The 15,173-nt window shown below is 39.1% G+C and overlaps 2 protein-coding genes across 3 annotated transcripts; both read left to right on the forward strand.

The window, feature by feature from the left end:
- Nucleotides 1–1,841: 1,841 nt before the first annotated feature.
- Nucleotides 1,842–10,705, forward strand: LOC131313524 (uncharacterized). 2 transcript variants are annotated; one of them, XR_009196228.1, is made up of 9 exons: nt 1,842–2,074; nt 4,690–5,239; nt 6,161–6,333; nt 6,761–6,859; nt 7,440–7,696; nt 8,161–8,381; nt 8,526–8,901; nt 9,604–9,675; nt 10,344–10,705. XR_009196228.1 is itself a non-coding variant. In XM_058341871.1 (8 exons), the coding sequence occupies exons 2-7, from the start codon at nt 4,889–4,891 to the stop codon at nt 8,898–8,900; spliced, it is 1,476 nt and encodes a 491-aa protein (XP_058197854.1). In that variant the 5' UTR covers nt 1,842–2,074; nt 4,690–4,888; the 3' UTR covers nt 8,901; nt 10,344–10,705. The 2 variants fall into 2 exon arrangements, 1 of the variants encoding a protein (XP_058197854.1); XM_058341871.1 differs by lacking the exon at nt 9,604–9,675.
- Nucleotides 10,706–13,103: 2,398 nt separating this feature from the next.
- LOC131314768 (probable histone H2B.1) lies at nt 13,104–13,794 on the forward strand. The gene has a single exon (XM_058343611.1). The coding sequence runs from the start codon at nt 13,201–13,203 to the stop codon at nt 13,645–13,647; it is 447 nt and encodes a 148-aa protein (XP_058199594.1). The 5' UTR covers nt 13,104–13,200; the 3' UTR covers nt 13,648–13,794.
- Nucleotides 13,795–15,173: the final 1,379 nt, after the last annotated feature.

The raw sequence follows: 15,173 nt of genomic DNA on the forward strand, positions 1-15,173 counted from the left end.
TTGTAGGTAACAGAATTCTAAGTGATTTTCACATAACCTTCATCTCGATTAAATATCGACAGCTTTAGTTATGATTTTCTGAAGGTGGGCGCATTGTGCAGTTATGAAAACAATCGCTTCTATTTTTTGAAACTCCTTTTTACCTCGTTTAAAATGAAAATTAGGCTTTCCAATAAACATAAAAGTTGATCCAAATTTGACAATGGATTTTTAGAATCAGTCTACTATTTTTAGTAATCAAAGTTCTGAACTTTCAATTTGTCGTGAAATTTACTGCTTGTTGTCTATTTTACGTGAATTAAGTGGTTGAACACTTGGACTTAGACTTATGGGCCTCGTAATGTGGTTGTCGCGAAACCTGGGGTTTGGAACGTTTTCTAATCGGCATGGGTCTTGAGCTAATGCACAAATATTCCCAAAGGTTTTAAAGCCGTGCCACGGGCCTATGAGTTAGGCATGGTGGACTCCCACCTAATAGATTGTCTATTTGTGGATGGAACTAATGCCATTTAGTGTGGTGACTTGAGTTGAGATATTGAATCACATGTTGTGATTATTAAATATACTTTGTGAATTTGTGAACCCTTGTGAATGGAGGATGATTATGTTGAATATATTGGAGTAATATTGAATTGTTAAAGTTATCATGCACTGATAAATTTTTGTTATCTACGTGATGCATGAGTAATTCTTAGTAAATGGGTAGTTTCGAGTGTCTTACCGAGTGCTTTTCACTCATGGTGCTTCTTTTGGTGGTTTTGACATTTTACGCTAAGTATTGAGGATAATGTGGAATACAATGAGTCACCTGTGGAGTACGAGATTACGGAGCAGCAGGATGGAAATGTACCGTTAGAGCCATTGCCCTACCAGCAGACCGTTAATTAGATGGCTCCGTTTTAAATTCGAGTTGGACGTTTTATGGCTAGTTGTCTTGCTAGACCGTAGTTCTTTAGCACTGGGCTTTCTATTTCATTTTCTTTTGGTTTTATTTCTCTTATGTTTTCTGGGAGGATCCTTTGATTTCTGTTTATTGTTAGCTTGTGGAGGAGTATGTAGTTTTCCATCTGGCTAAATCTACTTTCTGGATATGTAATGTAATGAGTTCTTCCCCGGACAAAAAGGACAATTGATTAGATGAGAATACTAGAATTGTGCAATGATACGTATCGAAGTTACGGTCGGACGTCTCCTCCGTTATTTTCACTGGTGATTTTATGCGCCCTCTGTGTTTTGTATTTGCACATTTTCGTTGCTTTTCTTGTGTTCGTCATTGTTGACAATTCATTGTCACAATTTGAAAAAAAAAAAGAGGTGACAAAATTTTCTCAATCAAATTAAACCATATACTACGATATTTCCGTTCCTCATTCAATGAGCTGCTAATGATGCGTCCGAACAAATCTCTCATGATGTGTCTGAACAAATCTATCCATTTGATTTTACCTGTATATTGAAAAATAGCACGAACTTAAAAAAAGAACTGTTAAATTGGGACGAAGGAAGAGAAAATCTTAAAAAGAATATGGTAGAAACATATACTTTGTTTGGTTCTCATCTTTAAGAAACTCATTTATTTCTCTGCACATTTTTCAATAAATTTTTTTATCTTTCTTTTCATTACATGAAAAATATTTTTCAAATATTGAAACCGAACAAAGGGGAATTCCACTTGTAGTTGTGTAATCATTGTCACCATAGTCATCACATAAAGTATTTATTAGGGTACATTATTTTATTATTACCAGAAGGGAATTAGATGCCATATAATTTCGCATATTCGAGCACTTCTCCCTCTCAACTGTTTTAATCATGCCAGACGTCACGGAACCAAACAACACAGCACTGTTTATCCACCTGTTGACCATGGGTCCAATTCATCTCCACCGTCAGCGTGGGCCTCCTCTCTCTCTCTCTCTCTCTCTCTCTCTCTCTCTCCAATGAGTTAAATTGAGTTTCCAACTAATCATCACCAGAAGGCCACACTGTGAAAAAGTGCGACGGCTTTCTCCCAAAGCTGGGATCGATCCACCAAAATTCGATCCCCGTCACTCAATAAATCCAACTTCTCCCGGTAAGAGTCTAGTCTCCACGATCTATTTGTTTTTCAATTCGACCTGTATACTTCTCCGATTTATTCCTACTCAGCATTTTCGTTTCGCTTCCCAAAGAAATGGTTTTGCAATTTGCATTGATCCATTTTCTTAATTCTTAATCTTTGTGTGTATATGTATTTGTTCGTATGATTGTTTATATATTGAAAACTGCTATTCGGACGGTAATTCTTTACACGAAACTGCTATTCGGCGTGTTAGGTGCTGATTTTGCAGTGCGGATGAAAGCCTCGAATTCATTCTGTTTTGGTCAATGAATTAGAGTTTTTATTTGAACTATTTAATTTCATCTGGAAATGTTTAGGAGGTGAAAGTATGATAGAATTCTAATTGGGAGGATGGCATCCTTGCCTTGATTTGGGGTTTGATGCTTTTGTCCGTTTGGAAATCGAGGAAAGGAAGAGAGAAGAAGGAAAGTAATTAGGAGGCAAGAAGGTAGAAAAAGTTTCGAGAAAAATTATGTATAATTTCTTCTTCTCTACTTTTCACCTTTCTACCAACAACCAAACTAGAGAGGAAAAAAAAGTTTAATTTTCCCTCACTTCCATTTCTTTCCACAACTTCCAAACACTCATTAGAGTTTGTTGGATATTAGGGAAAAAGAAAGGAAGAGAAGGGAAAATTTAGAAAAATTCCCTCCCCTTGTTTGGTTTGGAAAGAAAGTGAGAAAAGAATAGAAAAACAAAGTTTTGAGCAGTCATTTTCCCCAAACTTTCCTCACGGTCATGTACGTACACACTTGGTCTCACTATCATTCATGATTTAATAATCTCGTGTCATCTGTTGGCTGCTGGTGTATGCTCTATTTTTCCACGATGTGCTTGTTTCTTGTTGTCCGTTGCTCTATTTTTCCACGATGTGCTTGTTTCTTGTTGTCCGTTGTCGTGTATTGTTTGTCATTCTCCACATTACAGTGTAGTGATTCTCAACATTTGTACTGACCCTCTTTTTCGGAAGGTCTCTTCCACCGTGACTTAGGTAGCCTGGTAGTACTTCGTATAATTTCCGTTCGAAGTTAGTAATTACCTGTTCATCACATTCTACCCCAGTACTATATTTCCACTTAGTGATGGTTTAAATTATTGGACAATGTGCTATTCATCTCTGTTTCTTTTTTGCTTAAATTTAAATAAAACTACTTCCGTCCCAAAATAAATGTCCAGTCCGCAAAATGAGCACTTAAAAATAATACAAATTTTCCAAGAAAAATTCAAACTTTTTTTCAACAATTTACTAGATATCCATGAGTTCTTGAATTTATGAAAAAAGTTGGAATTTTTCTTGTAGTATTTTGAAGTCATTGTTTTGCAGACGGGACATGAATTTTGGGACGGAGGTAGTATAAAAGAACCAGTACTTGATCTAGTATGTGGGGTCACTGTGGTGATGGTTTGAATTGGGTCTCCTGGTAAATCTGACCGTCCTCTCCTTCTTCCTCACGTCACTCTGCAAGAGAAACAACCTATGATGCACGGACACGGACACGGACACCGAAACCGACACCAGGACACGGGAATTCTAAAAAAATGGGGACACGGACACGTCGGGGGACACGCCACGTGTATATTTATTTATTTATATATATATATATATATATATATATATATATAATTAATTAATTATAGTTTAACACCCAAAAATTTAAAAAAATTATAATTTGGCCCCAAATTTTTTAAAAAAAATTACAGTTTGACCCCCAATTTTTCAAAAATTACAGTTTGGCCCCCAAAATTTTAAAAAAATTGCAGTTTGGCCTCTGCCGTGTCCCCATCGGTGTCCCCCTCAAAATTTAATATTAAAATATGGGACACGCCACGTGGCGTGTCCCGTACGTATTTCCTAGGTGTCCCACCATGTCCCCGTGTCCTGACACTGCGATTCTTCGACGTCTAGGGGTGTCGGTGCTTCATAGGAAACAACCAATTAGCGCCGTCAGGCTGACTCGCCGGACGAGAAGTACTATAGAACTATTAGGAACAGTGTACCTTCTCTAGGTTTATCCCTTGGCTTATATAGACGGTTCGTACTTGCTCTCCAAGTTAAGAGTCCACGGTACGCGCCTGACGTCACACGTAACCGCCTCGGTCAGTTACGTGACGTCATGGTGACGACTGGCCATCACATGGCCTCCACGTGCTATCTCTAGAAATATCTCGTACTAAGTCCCAGGTCTTCGTCTGGGTCGAGTGCACCGTCTCGGCCAGGACCGACCCTCCACCAGACAGATCCTGGACTCTCACCTGGCCGTTCAACTGGTGGGCCGTCGGGACGGCCGACTACCATTCTGCCCATCTCACCAGTTAGGGTCTCGTCCGCCCACCTTGGCAGATACAATCCGGGACGGGTTCAGCCCAAGCCCGTCGCAGGGTTGGGCCCACTACATAATGTTTTGTATTAATCTGTATGTGTGTGTGTCGAATGTATAGCGACCGCACATATGGATAAAAATGAGTAAATAATGTATTTTGGACTATGGCACCTTTGAATGGCAGATGCTAAATTTCTATTTTGTAGGAAGGTCATGATCTGCATCATTGGCTCAAACAAATGCTTATCTTGTCTTTCCTGTCAACAGGTTGATATCCGAAAGAGCTTCACCGATTGAGGTCACGATAGCCAGATTGTCACCCTCCAACGGTCAGCCAATGCGCTTATGAGAGATCTACTGGTCCGGCATAAATATCTATAGTTGCGGACCTTTATTTGCCTTTTTCTTGCACTATATTGCATCATAGTTTGTCCGCCATCTGGGATAACAATTGTTACCTTTTTCAATGGGAGACTCATTTGACCACCCTGGTTCAAGAAAAGGCTCTGAGGTGGCTAATGTCATCAACAATAAAAATACTTCTAAAAGATGTTTGATTGCATCTAGCCTTAAGTCGGGCTTGCAGAATCCTACAAGGAATACAGTTCCCTTCAATCATATCAGAATGAGCAGTACTGCTGGTGATGCAGCATTGTTTTTAATCAAGGTTGCTGCACTAGAGACACTGCGGAGGTTTTCAAAGGCAAGATGTCCAGTTGTATGGTGTGGTATTCAGGCGCTGCAAGCTCTCTGCTATCCACCATTGAGGTGGATCCAAAGATGGGCTCCTTTCAAGGGTTTGATAAGTAGCATGCAGGTTAGTTTTTGCATGACTGAGATCAGTATATGTTAATTTATATCTGGCAATATCTGCACACACCCTTCATGTTATCTCATGCATCTTCATGTAAGCTTCTCAAGGTGCATTATGTCCAACACATGAACTGATGTAAATAAGTGGTATCACAGTTGTTAGAAGCGTGCTGATGCCTTCCGTAGATTGTCATTGTCTTAAGCTTTTGCTTGAATTTGCTTTGTGATGCTACCTTATGACACATTTCATAAGTTTGTCATATATGGTTTGATTTGTATTCTAAGCTTGTGTTTTCCTTGTTTTCTATCTTCCACAGAAAGTCACAAGTCGAAACTATAGTTGGCAAGGCCTCCTTGAAACCCACATAACTCAAGGGCTGTTTTACAGATTTGTGGAAAGGACATAATTCTATTTATTTTTTGGGATCATGTAAAAGTTGCCATCTTGTTGGGGCATGGCCAGCGGGGCACTTCACTTCTCCGGTCAATGCTGTCTGTTATGGTTGACCACCTGATTTTTATTATCTCTAGATACTCTCGAGTCAAATTGATTTTAAATTTGGTCATTTTATTCAAAGGATGAGATATGACTTCGGAATGGACTTTGGATTTTGAAGTATATTGGGCAATAGTTCATTCCATGAACTGAATATAAAGATAAATGGTTCAAAGAAAAACAAAATGTTTTATTTCTCGATCAACATACATCTGAATGTGCTTCGTGCTATTTGTTCCGATTTTCTTCTTCAATGATTTAGTCAATGGTTTATGGTTCTTGTGAGCCACATGTCATGCAGTACGATTCCTATGATATCAGTATGGTTCAGCTTATGCATTGTACAGAACAATAGTTTTATCTGCTTGTTTATCTGGAAATTTCTGTTGAATTTGGCCATTAATTGATGCGACATACCTATGTGGGCAGACATTATCGAGGCCATTATTTGTCCTTTCGATTGCAACTGCATTCTCTGATCAACCGGGGCGTCGCAACATCACCTCTGACGCTGTTGAGGATTCCCAGGGCGTCAATTATTCTCAGGCATCTTCAGAATCAAATTCGGAGTTACCTTCAGCGCAGTCTACTCTTGATACGAGGTATAAAGAAACATGGAGAATTTAGAAAGTAATTTCACTTCTTATGACTCTCCAGAAAAAAATTGGTGATGGACAATATATTGGGTTCACAGTAATACTTTGGCATTCTTAATGGAACGCATGAAGCAGAAGAGGGCGTGCATCTTATTATGTTATTTTAGAAGGGGCATTTCCCAAGATTTGAAATGTTGACAACATGCATTTCAGACATAATAACTTGACAACAGGCTTTCAGTGTCACTATTCATGTCTCTTTATTTCACATCTTGTGTTGTATGAACATTTTTTCTCCATGGAGCTTAAATATTTGTTTTTGGCAAGGCCAACTTTTCTCAAGGGTCCATCCAGCAGCTTATGTTCTCATTTTTTCTTATTTTGCCTTGACTTTTCGTGTTTTGACTTGTTGCTTTACTGATGTACTTTGCAGTGTTCTTGATGAAGCTCCTCAAAGTTGTCAATCATCTACAAATTGGTTGTCTCAAGTCTATGAAGAGCTGGAAAAGCAGGGTATTAATTTACCAGAAAGGTGATTCAACAGTGCCACATTACTCAGAAAAGAAAGAACTCCTTAGAAAAATTATCTGTGGACAGCAGTAGTGAAAGGAAAGCTAGTAATGTTTTGCTAATTAATTAATCTTGGGAGAAGTATATGTACAAGGCACCCATTTCTATGTCATTTCCTTTGGGAATAATAGAAGAGTCTATCGGCCGACTCGGCAGAATGTGGATTTGCTCAGGCAGTGTCATTGCACTTGGTTATAGAAGAGTAAGCCTTCAGAAAATCTACTAACGTACTCTAGTACACCATCTCAAGAGATTTAGACCAACATCACAGCAACCAAACCTTTCACTTATTATCCCAATTACTCCCTCTCTGCTTCTAGCTACTTCCTCAATTTACACTTTTACTTTTAATAGATGAATTCAGTGGAGCACTGGAGGATTTTGGGCTTATTTTACTGGACAAAACCTTTTGTGGAAATTAGTTCTGTGACCCTCAGCAACTATAGGGATTCCACGTGACATTATCTATCTGGCATATTTATAGTTGAGTTTCTGGGCTTCTCTTGTTGAACAGGAGCATGACGTCATTGTGTTTTGTGCAGAATTAATGAGGACGAACTTCACAGATTCTATATTGATGTAAATTGTGATCTACCGTGCTTGCTATCGTCTGTTAAGAAGACAATCCTCTGGAGAAAGACTTTTTACATTCTTTCAGGACAAGAACTTGAGATGTGGTCGAATATGGTCTTCTGGCATGGAGTTGATGTGAACTGCAGGCCCTGCCTTATTGTAAGGCTCGGTCTAGCTTTCAGCAGCTTGTCGTCTCATGAAAGACCTCGCTTTCTTCAAGCTGTTGGTATGTCCTTCTAGTAATTTGTTGGGCTTCATTCTGAATGGGGAATTATACGCCTCTATTCTACCATCATAAAAATCTCAGCAGTCAGCCTTCTTGCCTTAATCAGCTTGTCTTGGCACTTTATGACTGAGCCTACTACCAAAGGAAATTTTGTCACACCCTCTGAGCCTCTTCTTTCTCAACTCAAGATTGTGTTAGTTGAATTTAATTGACTTTCAATGTTCTCTCCAACATTTATGGAAGTAAAAGGGGTGGGAGTGGGACCGATGGATTTTGCATCATGCACATCAATCTGTTTAGTGTGAAAATGCATTTTTACTTCGGATTTATGGAAAATGTATTCTCTGTTTTAAAAGAATGTCCAAATGTGGAAAATTGACCAAGAAGACAACTACTTATACTCACTGACAATTTCAAATGAAGTCTTAGAAACATGCTCAAGGAGTTAATTGTTGGAATTTCAGTTTCTCAGGTAGAGCATGGGATTCTACATCTGGTTAACCCTGGAAATCCTCGAATTACTGTATTGGTGGATTGTCAAGGGTTGTCACCTCTGAGATTTCCCATGCAAATGATGAGATCATGTTTTTCGATTTTTCAAGAGCACTTCCCTGGTCGTCTTGGCTTTGTGTTTGTCATACGGGTTCCTCCAGTTGTTCGAGTTATTGCACACGCTGTAACCAAAGTAAGCTTCTTCGTTTCATGGGGACTGTGCTATTTTTTCACCTTCTTTTTCCATTTTCTAGATATTATGATTTGAAACCATTCGTTTTTCGAAAGCTTGGGTTTCTGTTTACATCCATATAAGGCTTTTGGCTCTTTCCTTCAGGTTTTGAAACCTGGCACTCGAGAAAAGCTTAAAATTGTAGGGGAGATGTACCAGAAGATTCTCGCGGAGAACTTTCAGACACTCCCATCATATCTTGGTGGCACATGCACGTGTGAGAGATGCTCAAACCGCCTCATTTGCAATATCAGACTCCGTCAAATAAACAACACCAGCAAAACTGAGAGAAAAGCAGATGTCAACGGTTGTGAGGACATACCATCACCTCGTCAAAGTAATCTGACAAATATGCACATGAATGGCAATTGTGACCAGGCATTGCGAGCTTCTGTGATAGCCGTCCTAGTTTTCTGGGTCCTAATCGCTTTCCTTGCAGGAATATACAATCCTGAAAGCCATCCGGCTCTGCCTTTCTAAGGTAAAGAGAACAACCCTTTTTTCACTTCCCTTTGATCAATGATTTTGTTTAATGACAACCAGGGTTTTAAATAGAGGCTGTCAAATATCGTATTGGCCATTACGTAACAGGATTTTGGACGTCCGATACTGTTATATACTTGCATATCAGCCCAATACGGTCCGATATCGGCCGATACATGGCCGTATCACCGATACCATACATTTCGTGATACCGCAATTTGAAACCCTGATGAAAACTGATAACAACTACAGGGTGCATGTATATGGTTGTATGAAAATTTTCTTTCTACTCACTTAGATGTCCGTAAACAAATCAAATAATGCTATTTTTTTAGCTTAATATCTTCTGGTTGAAGCATGAAGGTGGTTTTGGCAGCCGGCCACCATACATGTTCAACAGAAAATACACGACTATTTCAAAAGAGAATTGAAGTCAGTGGGAATATTTCCCCCTTGGTCTTGAAAAAAACTTGTAGTTATAGCCTTCCAAACTATCTCCGTTTGCATTGGATGCCATATGCACTGTCAACAGCCATTGACAATCACATGGCTTACCATAACTTTGTAGCATGCAAAATATGAGCCATTTATTCAACCCTGCCTACTTTCATCAATTGGCTATTTCTACTGCAATTACCACTACTATTATATGAACCTTTTAGAATTATCAAAAGCTTAGGACTTCTAGTTTAAAATCCAGGAGTATCTCTTGGACCCGACATAATATGTAAGGCGAGAGGATGCAAAACAACAGAGGAAGCTCAGGGGGAAGGTAGAAATTGGGGATTGTGACTGTCTTTGGGTTATTAAAGTAGTAAGGCTTGGAAGTATGGTCATATAAGCATATAAAATGGGGATTAGAAACAAGTACTGATTAGACTTTGCACGGCAAGAAATTAGCAATAGTTTCAACCTCTTTGGAAATGAACAAAGGAACTCCCCCGGAGGGTGAGGTGCAAATTCTTCTTGAAATTTTTTCTGACTATTATTAATGCAGCTTCGTGTTAATTTCATTGGTACAGTATATGCAACTTCCTGTTAACTTAAACTTTTTCCTGTTCATTTCCTTGGTCCAAATTCTTGTTTTATTTTTTTCCTCAGGGTTGCTAATCCTTTAAGATTTTCCTAAAATTGTAGATAAATTTCTGCCCAGGACGAAGGCATTGGTTTAATAAGGATCTAAGTAAATGACTAACTAAAACACCAGTATCATGTCTCATGCTAGTTGTTACTTATGTCTCTCCACGCTCACTGTCATGTTACGCTATTATCTCTGAGGCATGTACAAGAATAAGTGTGATTTGTCGTTGCCGTGATAAGCGGAGTTTTGAACAATTATGATTTCTCTAAGGTATGAAAGAAGTTACAATCCAAGAAGATGGGACTAGTGATGCCGTGTTATATTGGTATACGGTTTAAATGGGTGTTTTTGTTTTCCAGGTTTGTATACCACGTGTACATATATATGCAGAACTGAGGACCTTTCCCGCTTCTCATGCTTCTCATACAACGATTTTCTCACAAATACTTTTGGAGCATCTTTTTTGAACTGCATTGGAAGAAGGTGGATTAAACGCATAAACATCTGGTCACACCCAATGTTCAAGGTTTCTATTTGAATAGATACTGGTGCAGTATTGTTTTATTGTGTAGCTTAGTTTTCCGGGTGTGGTTTTATGTGAAAATTAGATTCTCTTCTCGACAGTTTTTCCCAATCAAATGTTTTTTTCTGTTGCATGTAAGAATATGTTGAAGCAGAAGTCGATCAAAGTGAATGTAAGCAATTCAGCAATTCAGATTCATCGGTTCCCTGTAAAAAGTAAAAACCCAGTGTGGCAAAGATAGAACCACGAATATAAGTCAACAGGTGTAATGGGCTTTGTCCTAATAGGTGTGATTGGGTTTTGTCCCGTCTGGCTGTACTTTTCAATCTTGATTGGAATTTCTTTTCCCTTAATTAAATGTTACTTTTACCGATAAAAAAAAAGATAGAACCATGGATTCAAAATTTTAATGTGGAATGGGAAAGTTTACTGGTGGAAGCTTTCCGTCGTGTTCTGTTGTGCGTCTTATAATCGAGCAATACTGAGGACATCGAGTAACATTTGTTTCATTTTTTTTTAAGAAAGGACCATATGAAGAGAAACCGATGAATTGGACCATATAAATGGAGTTCGATTTTGTTCACTCTTACCAAATGAGAGTGAATATTATCCTCACTTTTATTGGTTCTTTTTAACTTGCAGGGCTCACTAGATTTTACCGTAGTAAGCATTAAAACCTCAAAATATGGAAATGATGCAAGATGCAATTATTTGGAATTATTCCCTGCAACTCAAGGAGTAAAAGAAATTGCACTCTTTTTTTCATAGAAAAAGAAATTGAGCGGTAGCCCAGTTAGTAAAGTAACACACACATAGTTCATGAAATTATCAATTGCACTTTCTTTTTTATCATCCGTACTTTATTTTTCATGTGTTTTTTATTCACATGAAATTATTGTTTTACGTGACGGGTTCTTATGTCCTGACTTTTCACCGGCTTGCATTTGCAGTAGGTGCCATTGTCTAGTTTGTGGTAGATTTGGTTCACGGCTTTATCTTTTGATGATTTATGTACTGCCCCTTAGGGCTTTGATATATGGTATTGCCTGTTTAAAAAAAATATATAAATTTATCATTTTATGCTCTCATTAATTTATCTGATCACGCATCAAAAGATAATGTAGTAAATTCACGTGAGAAAACACAAAATAAAAAAGTGTGTGGATGGATAGAACGAGGGACCTATATTTGATGGCACGCGGCGTGGGCTGGCTATTGCAACCATGTGGCTTATTGGGCCGGTCCAATTTACAGCTATAACCCCACTGGGCTTTATTTGGTTTGGATTTTGAGAAAAGTTTTTGGGATAATGAGTTGAAAGAGATGGATAGAAAAATGAGAATAATAATTGAAATAACAAAACTTATTTAGGATCGTGTGCACAGAAAAAGGTTGTGTCTAGAGACCCAAAGCGAACTCTAATTATCACCCTTTTGACATTCAATTCTTTCCACCGCCGTTGAAAACCTCCGCTTTTCCACCATCGTCTTTTGGGTTCTTCTGCGTGTTTATTGTTAATTTGAATAGTTTATCTTGTAGGGCATACGTAGTAGTGTATCCACGAAAAAATAAACTTGATTGGACATCAATCGTTATATCAAAAAATCAATTTTGTTTTGTAAAATGAACAAAATTACTGACAAAATCATACCATCTTTTAATAAACCAAAATTCAAATTTTAATATATTTATCGATGTCCGATCAAGCTTTTTTTTTGCAAGGCAGTACCACTTTGCGGGTTCAAAAATATAAACGGTCCAGATTAAACTACTAGATGCTCAGTGGGGCCCACAATGGGCTATGATGGAAAAATGAGGTTTTACATCAACGGTGGATAAAATTTAGAGGATTGGTATCAAATCAATGACATCCAAACCATGAAAGTGTCCGCGAAAGTAAATGAATGATCTAGATTCAGTGTCCACGAAAGTAAATGAATGGTCCAAATTCGTGGTCCCGATGTCATTCTCTTTTTTGATTCTCTAATTTGTTCACTGACTTATTATTTACTACGTTATATTTTCGAAAAGTAGATCCTATCATTTTTTTTAAAAGTTATTCTCCTCTCTTTTAGATCCCAATAAGACTAAGGATACCGACCAAAAGGGACCCCGACCAGTTACAGACGGCGCGTCGGGCCACTCCAACCACAGACGGCTAATTCGAACTGTCTAATAAGTCTAAAAAAAAATAACCGTGTGGACCCACACAAGAATTAACGGCATCTAATGTGTGTAGGTGTTCGATTCAAACACCTTATTTTTTCTCGTATATATGTACGTGGGCTCACTCGGTCTTTTTTTAAAATTTTTGAATAATTCGGATCAGCTGTCCGGTGACCCAGCATGCCGTCGGTTGGTCGGGGGCCCTTTTGGTCGGTATCCTTTAGCATCTCACACCACGTCAGCAATCCGAGTCGCAATTTAACCCACAAACCAACCAACCCCTCACACATTGCCACAAAGCCGTCGATTATCTCTTTTCCCACAAAGAAAAATAAACGGCGATCCCTACTGCCAGCTCACCCATCCGCGTCAATCTCTACCCAACCAATCAAAACAAATCACATACACCTATAAATACAAAACCCTCCCCGTTTGTTTCTCCATCGCAAAAAACTCCCGTCGCCTCTCGTTTAATCTCTCATCAATCCCAAATACTCTCTCTAAATTCTCCCTCTCTCCTGATTTCAATGGCACCCAAGGCCGAGAAGAAGCCCGCAGAGAAGAAGCCGGCGGAGGAGAAGAAGACCCCCGCAGCAGAGAAGGCCCCGGCGGAGAAGAAGCCCAAGGCCGGGAAGAAGCTGCCCAAGGACGCCTCCGCCGCGGCCGGCGAGAAGAAGAAGAAGAGGTCGAAGAAGAGCGTGGAGACGTACAAGATCTACATCTTCAAGGTGCTGAAACAGGTCCACCCCGATATAGGGATCTCGAGCAAGGCCATGGGGATCATGAACAGCTTCATCAACGATATCTTCGAGAAGCTGGCTCAGGAGGCGTCCAGGCTGGCCAGGTACAACAAGAAGCCCACGATCACTTCCCGGGAGATACAGACGGCGGTGAGGCTTGTGTTGCCTGGTGAATTGGCCAAGCACGCCGTGTCTGAGGGCACCAAGGCCGTGACCAAGTTCACTAGCTCTTGAATTTGGGGGTGGAAACTAGGGTTAGGGTATCGTTTTAGTATCTTCTGTGTTATGACTTCTTTTTCTGTCTTTCGATTTCGTATGAATTGGACGTTTCTTGTAAGTACGGTTTCTTTGTTTTGGAATGAAAGTATGGTTTAAGTCTAATCTGATATTTTTGCTGCCCTTTTCCATCGTTGTGGGGTATGGGTATGAGATGGCTAAAATTTGGTACATACAGATAAGAAAGTTTTTTGAATTGTGGTGAAAATCTGTTGCTCGTCCTGTACGTATGCTTGTTAATTGTTTGTTACTGGTGCTGGTAAGTGGTAGTTTGATTTTGTTTGGGGTTTGTGTGGCTGTAATTGCTATTCAAATTTTCTCATGGATTGGTATTTGCTTGCGACTATAATGGTTGATATATTCCTATGGTATATAAAAGTTGCATTGCTGGGCATATCAGTGAATGTTTATATGTTTAGAAGATTGCTTGTATGTGGGAAATCTGCTGCAGGTTACCGGATAATAGGCAATTTGATAGTGTTTTACAAAAGATGTTTCCAACATGATATTGCATGGGTTACTTACTCCTGTTACTGTACGCTTTAAGGATTGAGAAAACATGATTGCAAGGTAGGTAGTTTCATTGTATTGTGTTGCACATACTGTTATACTTCTGCACTGTGAGAAATATAGCCTACCACGACTCAGGGTCAATAAGCATTGGACGTACTTTGTCATGGACTTGAAACAAAAGAATCTTGTTCTTCATTTGATGGCATGTACAATTGCTGACTCTTCTGTTAGTTGTGGTTATGGCTTTTGAAAACTGCTGAAAGCTCTGTTGGGTTCATCTATGGTTTGCGAAGATTTGCTATTTAGATTACTACTGCAAACACTTCACCAAATCCGGCTATGCCTTCTCATTGCTGGTTCTAACTTCTAACATTGGACACAGAGCATTGTAACTGTACTTAAAAGTTTCCTTTGATCTACGTCCAATATATTTGCAATAAAAAGGGGAGGAACGTGTATTATTTGGTTCTTCGCATTCAGCTGATTCCGTTTCACCCTGCATTTTTCGCGTTAATGGAGCGAAGACAAAAGTAGATTGGAGAAGTATCACCCAGGCATTGCAAATTAATTGATTTTGTCTCTTATACTTATATTAGTTTGCTCTTTTGTAATGCTATAGCCATTGTGTGCTTGATCTTGGTGCTCTTTTGCGTAACAAGGAAGACAATACGGCCCTATACTGGTTGGGCCGAACAGATAAAAACTTGGTGAGTGGTGGTAAGGAGTGATTCCAATACACAGGATGGTGTGCAGTTGTGTATAATTCCGTGTCCCAACTTTTTGCCTTCTTCAGCTACTCCACTTTAAATCCTCCATTACAGTCCACACATGGATGCATTGTCATCTCAGATGCAACCAAACTGTTATCTCCAAGGAGATATGATCGAGCTGCAGGAAATTCATCCCCGATGCTTGAAGTGCTGAGGGTTCTCATCTAGACTGCTGAGACATCAACTTGAGATAGTTTTGAG

This window comes from Rhododendron vialii, chromosome 13a, assembly GCF_030253575.1.
Source record: "Rhododendron vialii isolate Sample 1 chromosome 13a, ASM3025357v1".
In the NCBI taxonomy this organism is placed as follows: domain Eukaryota; kingdom Viridiplantae; phylum Streptophyta; class Magnoliopsida; order Ericales; family Ericaceae; genus Rhododendron; species Rhododendron vialii.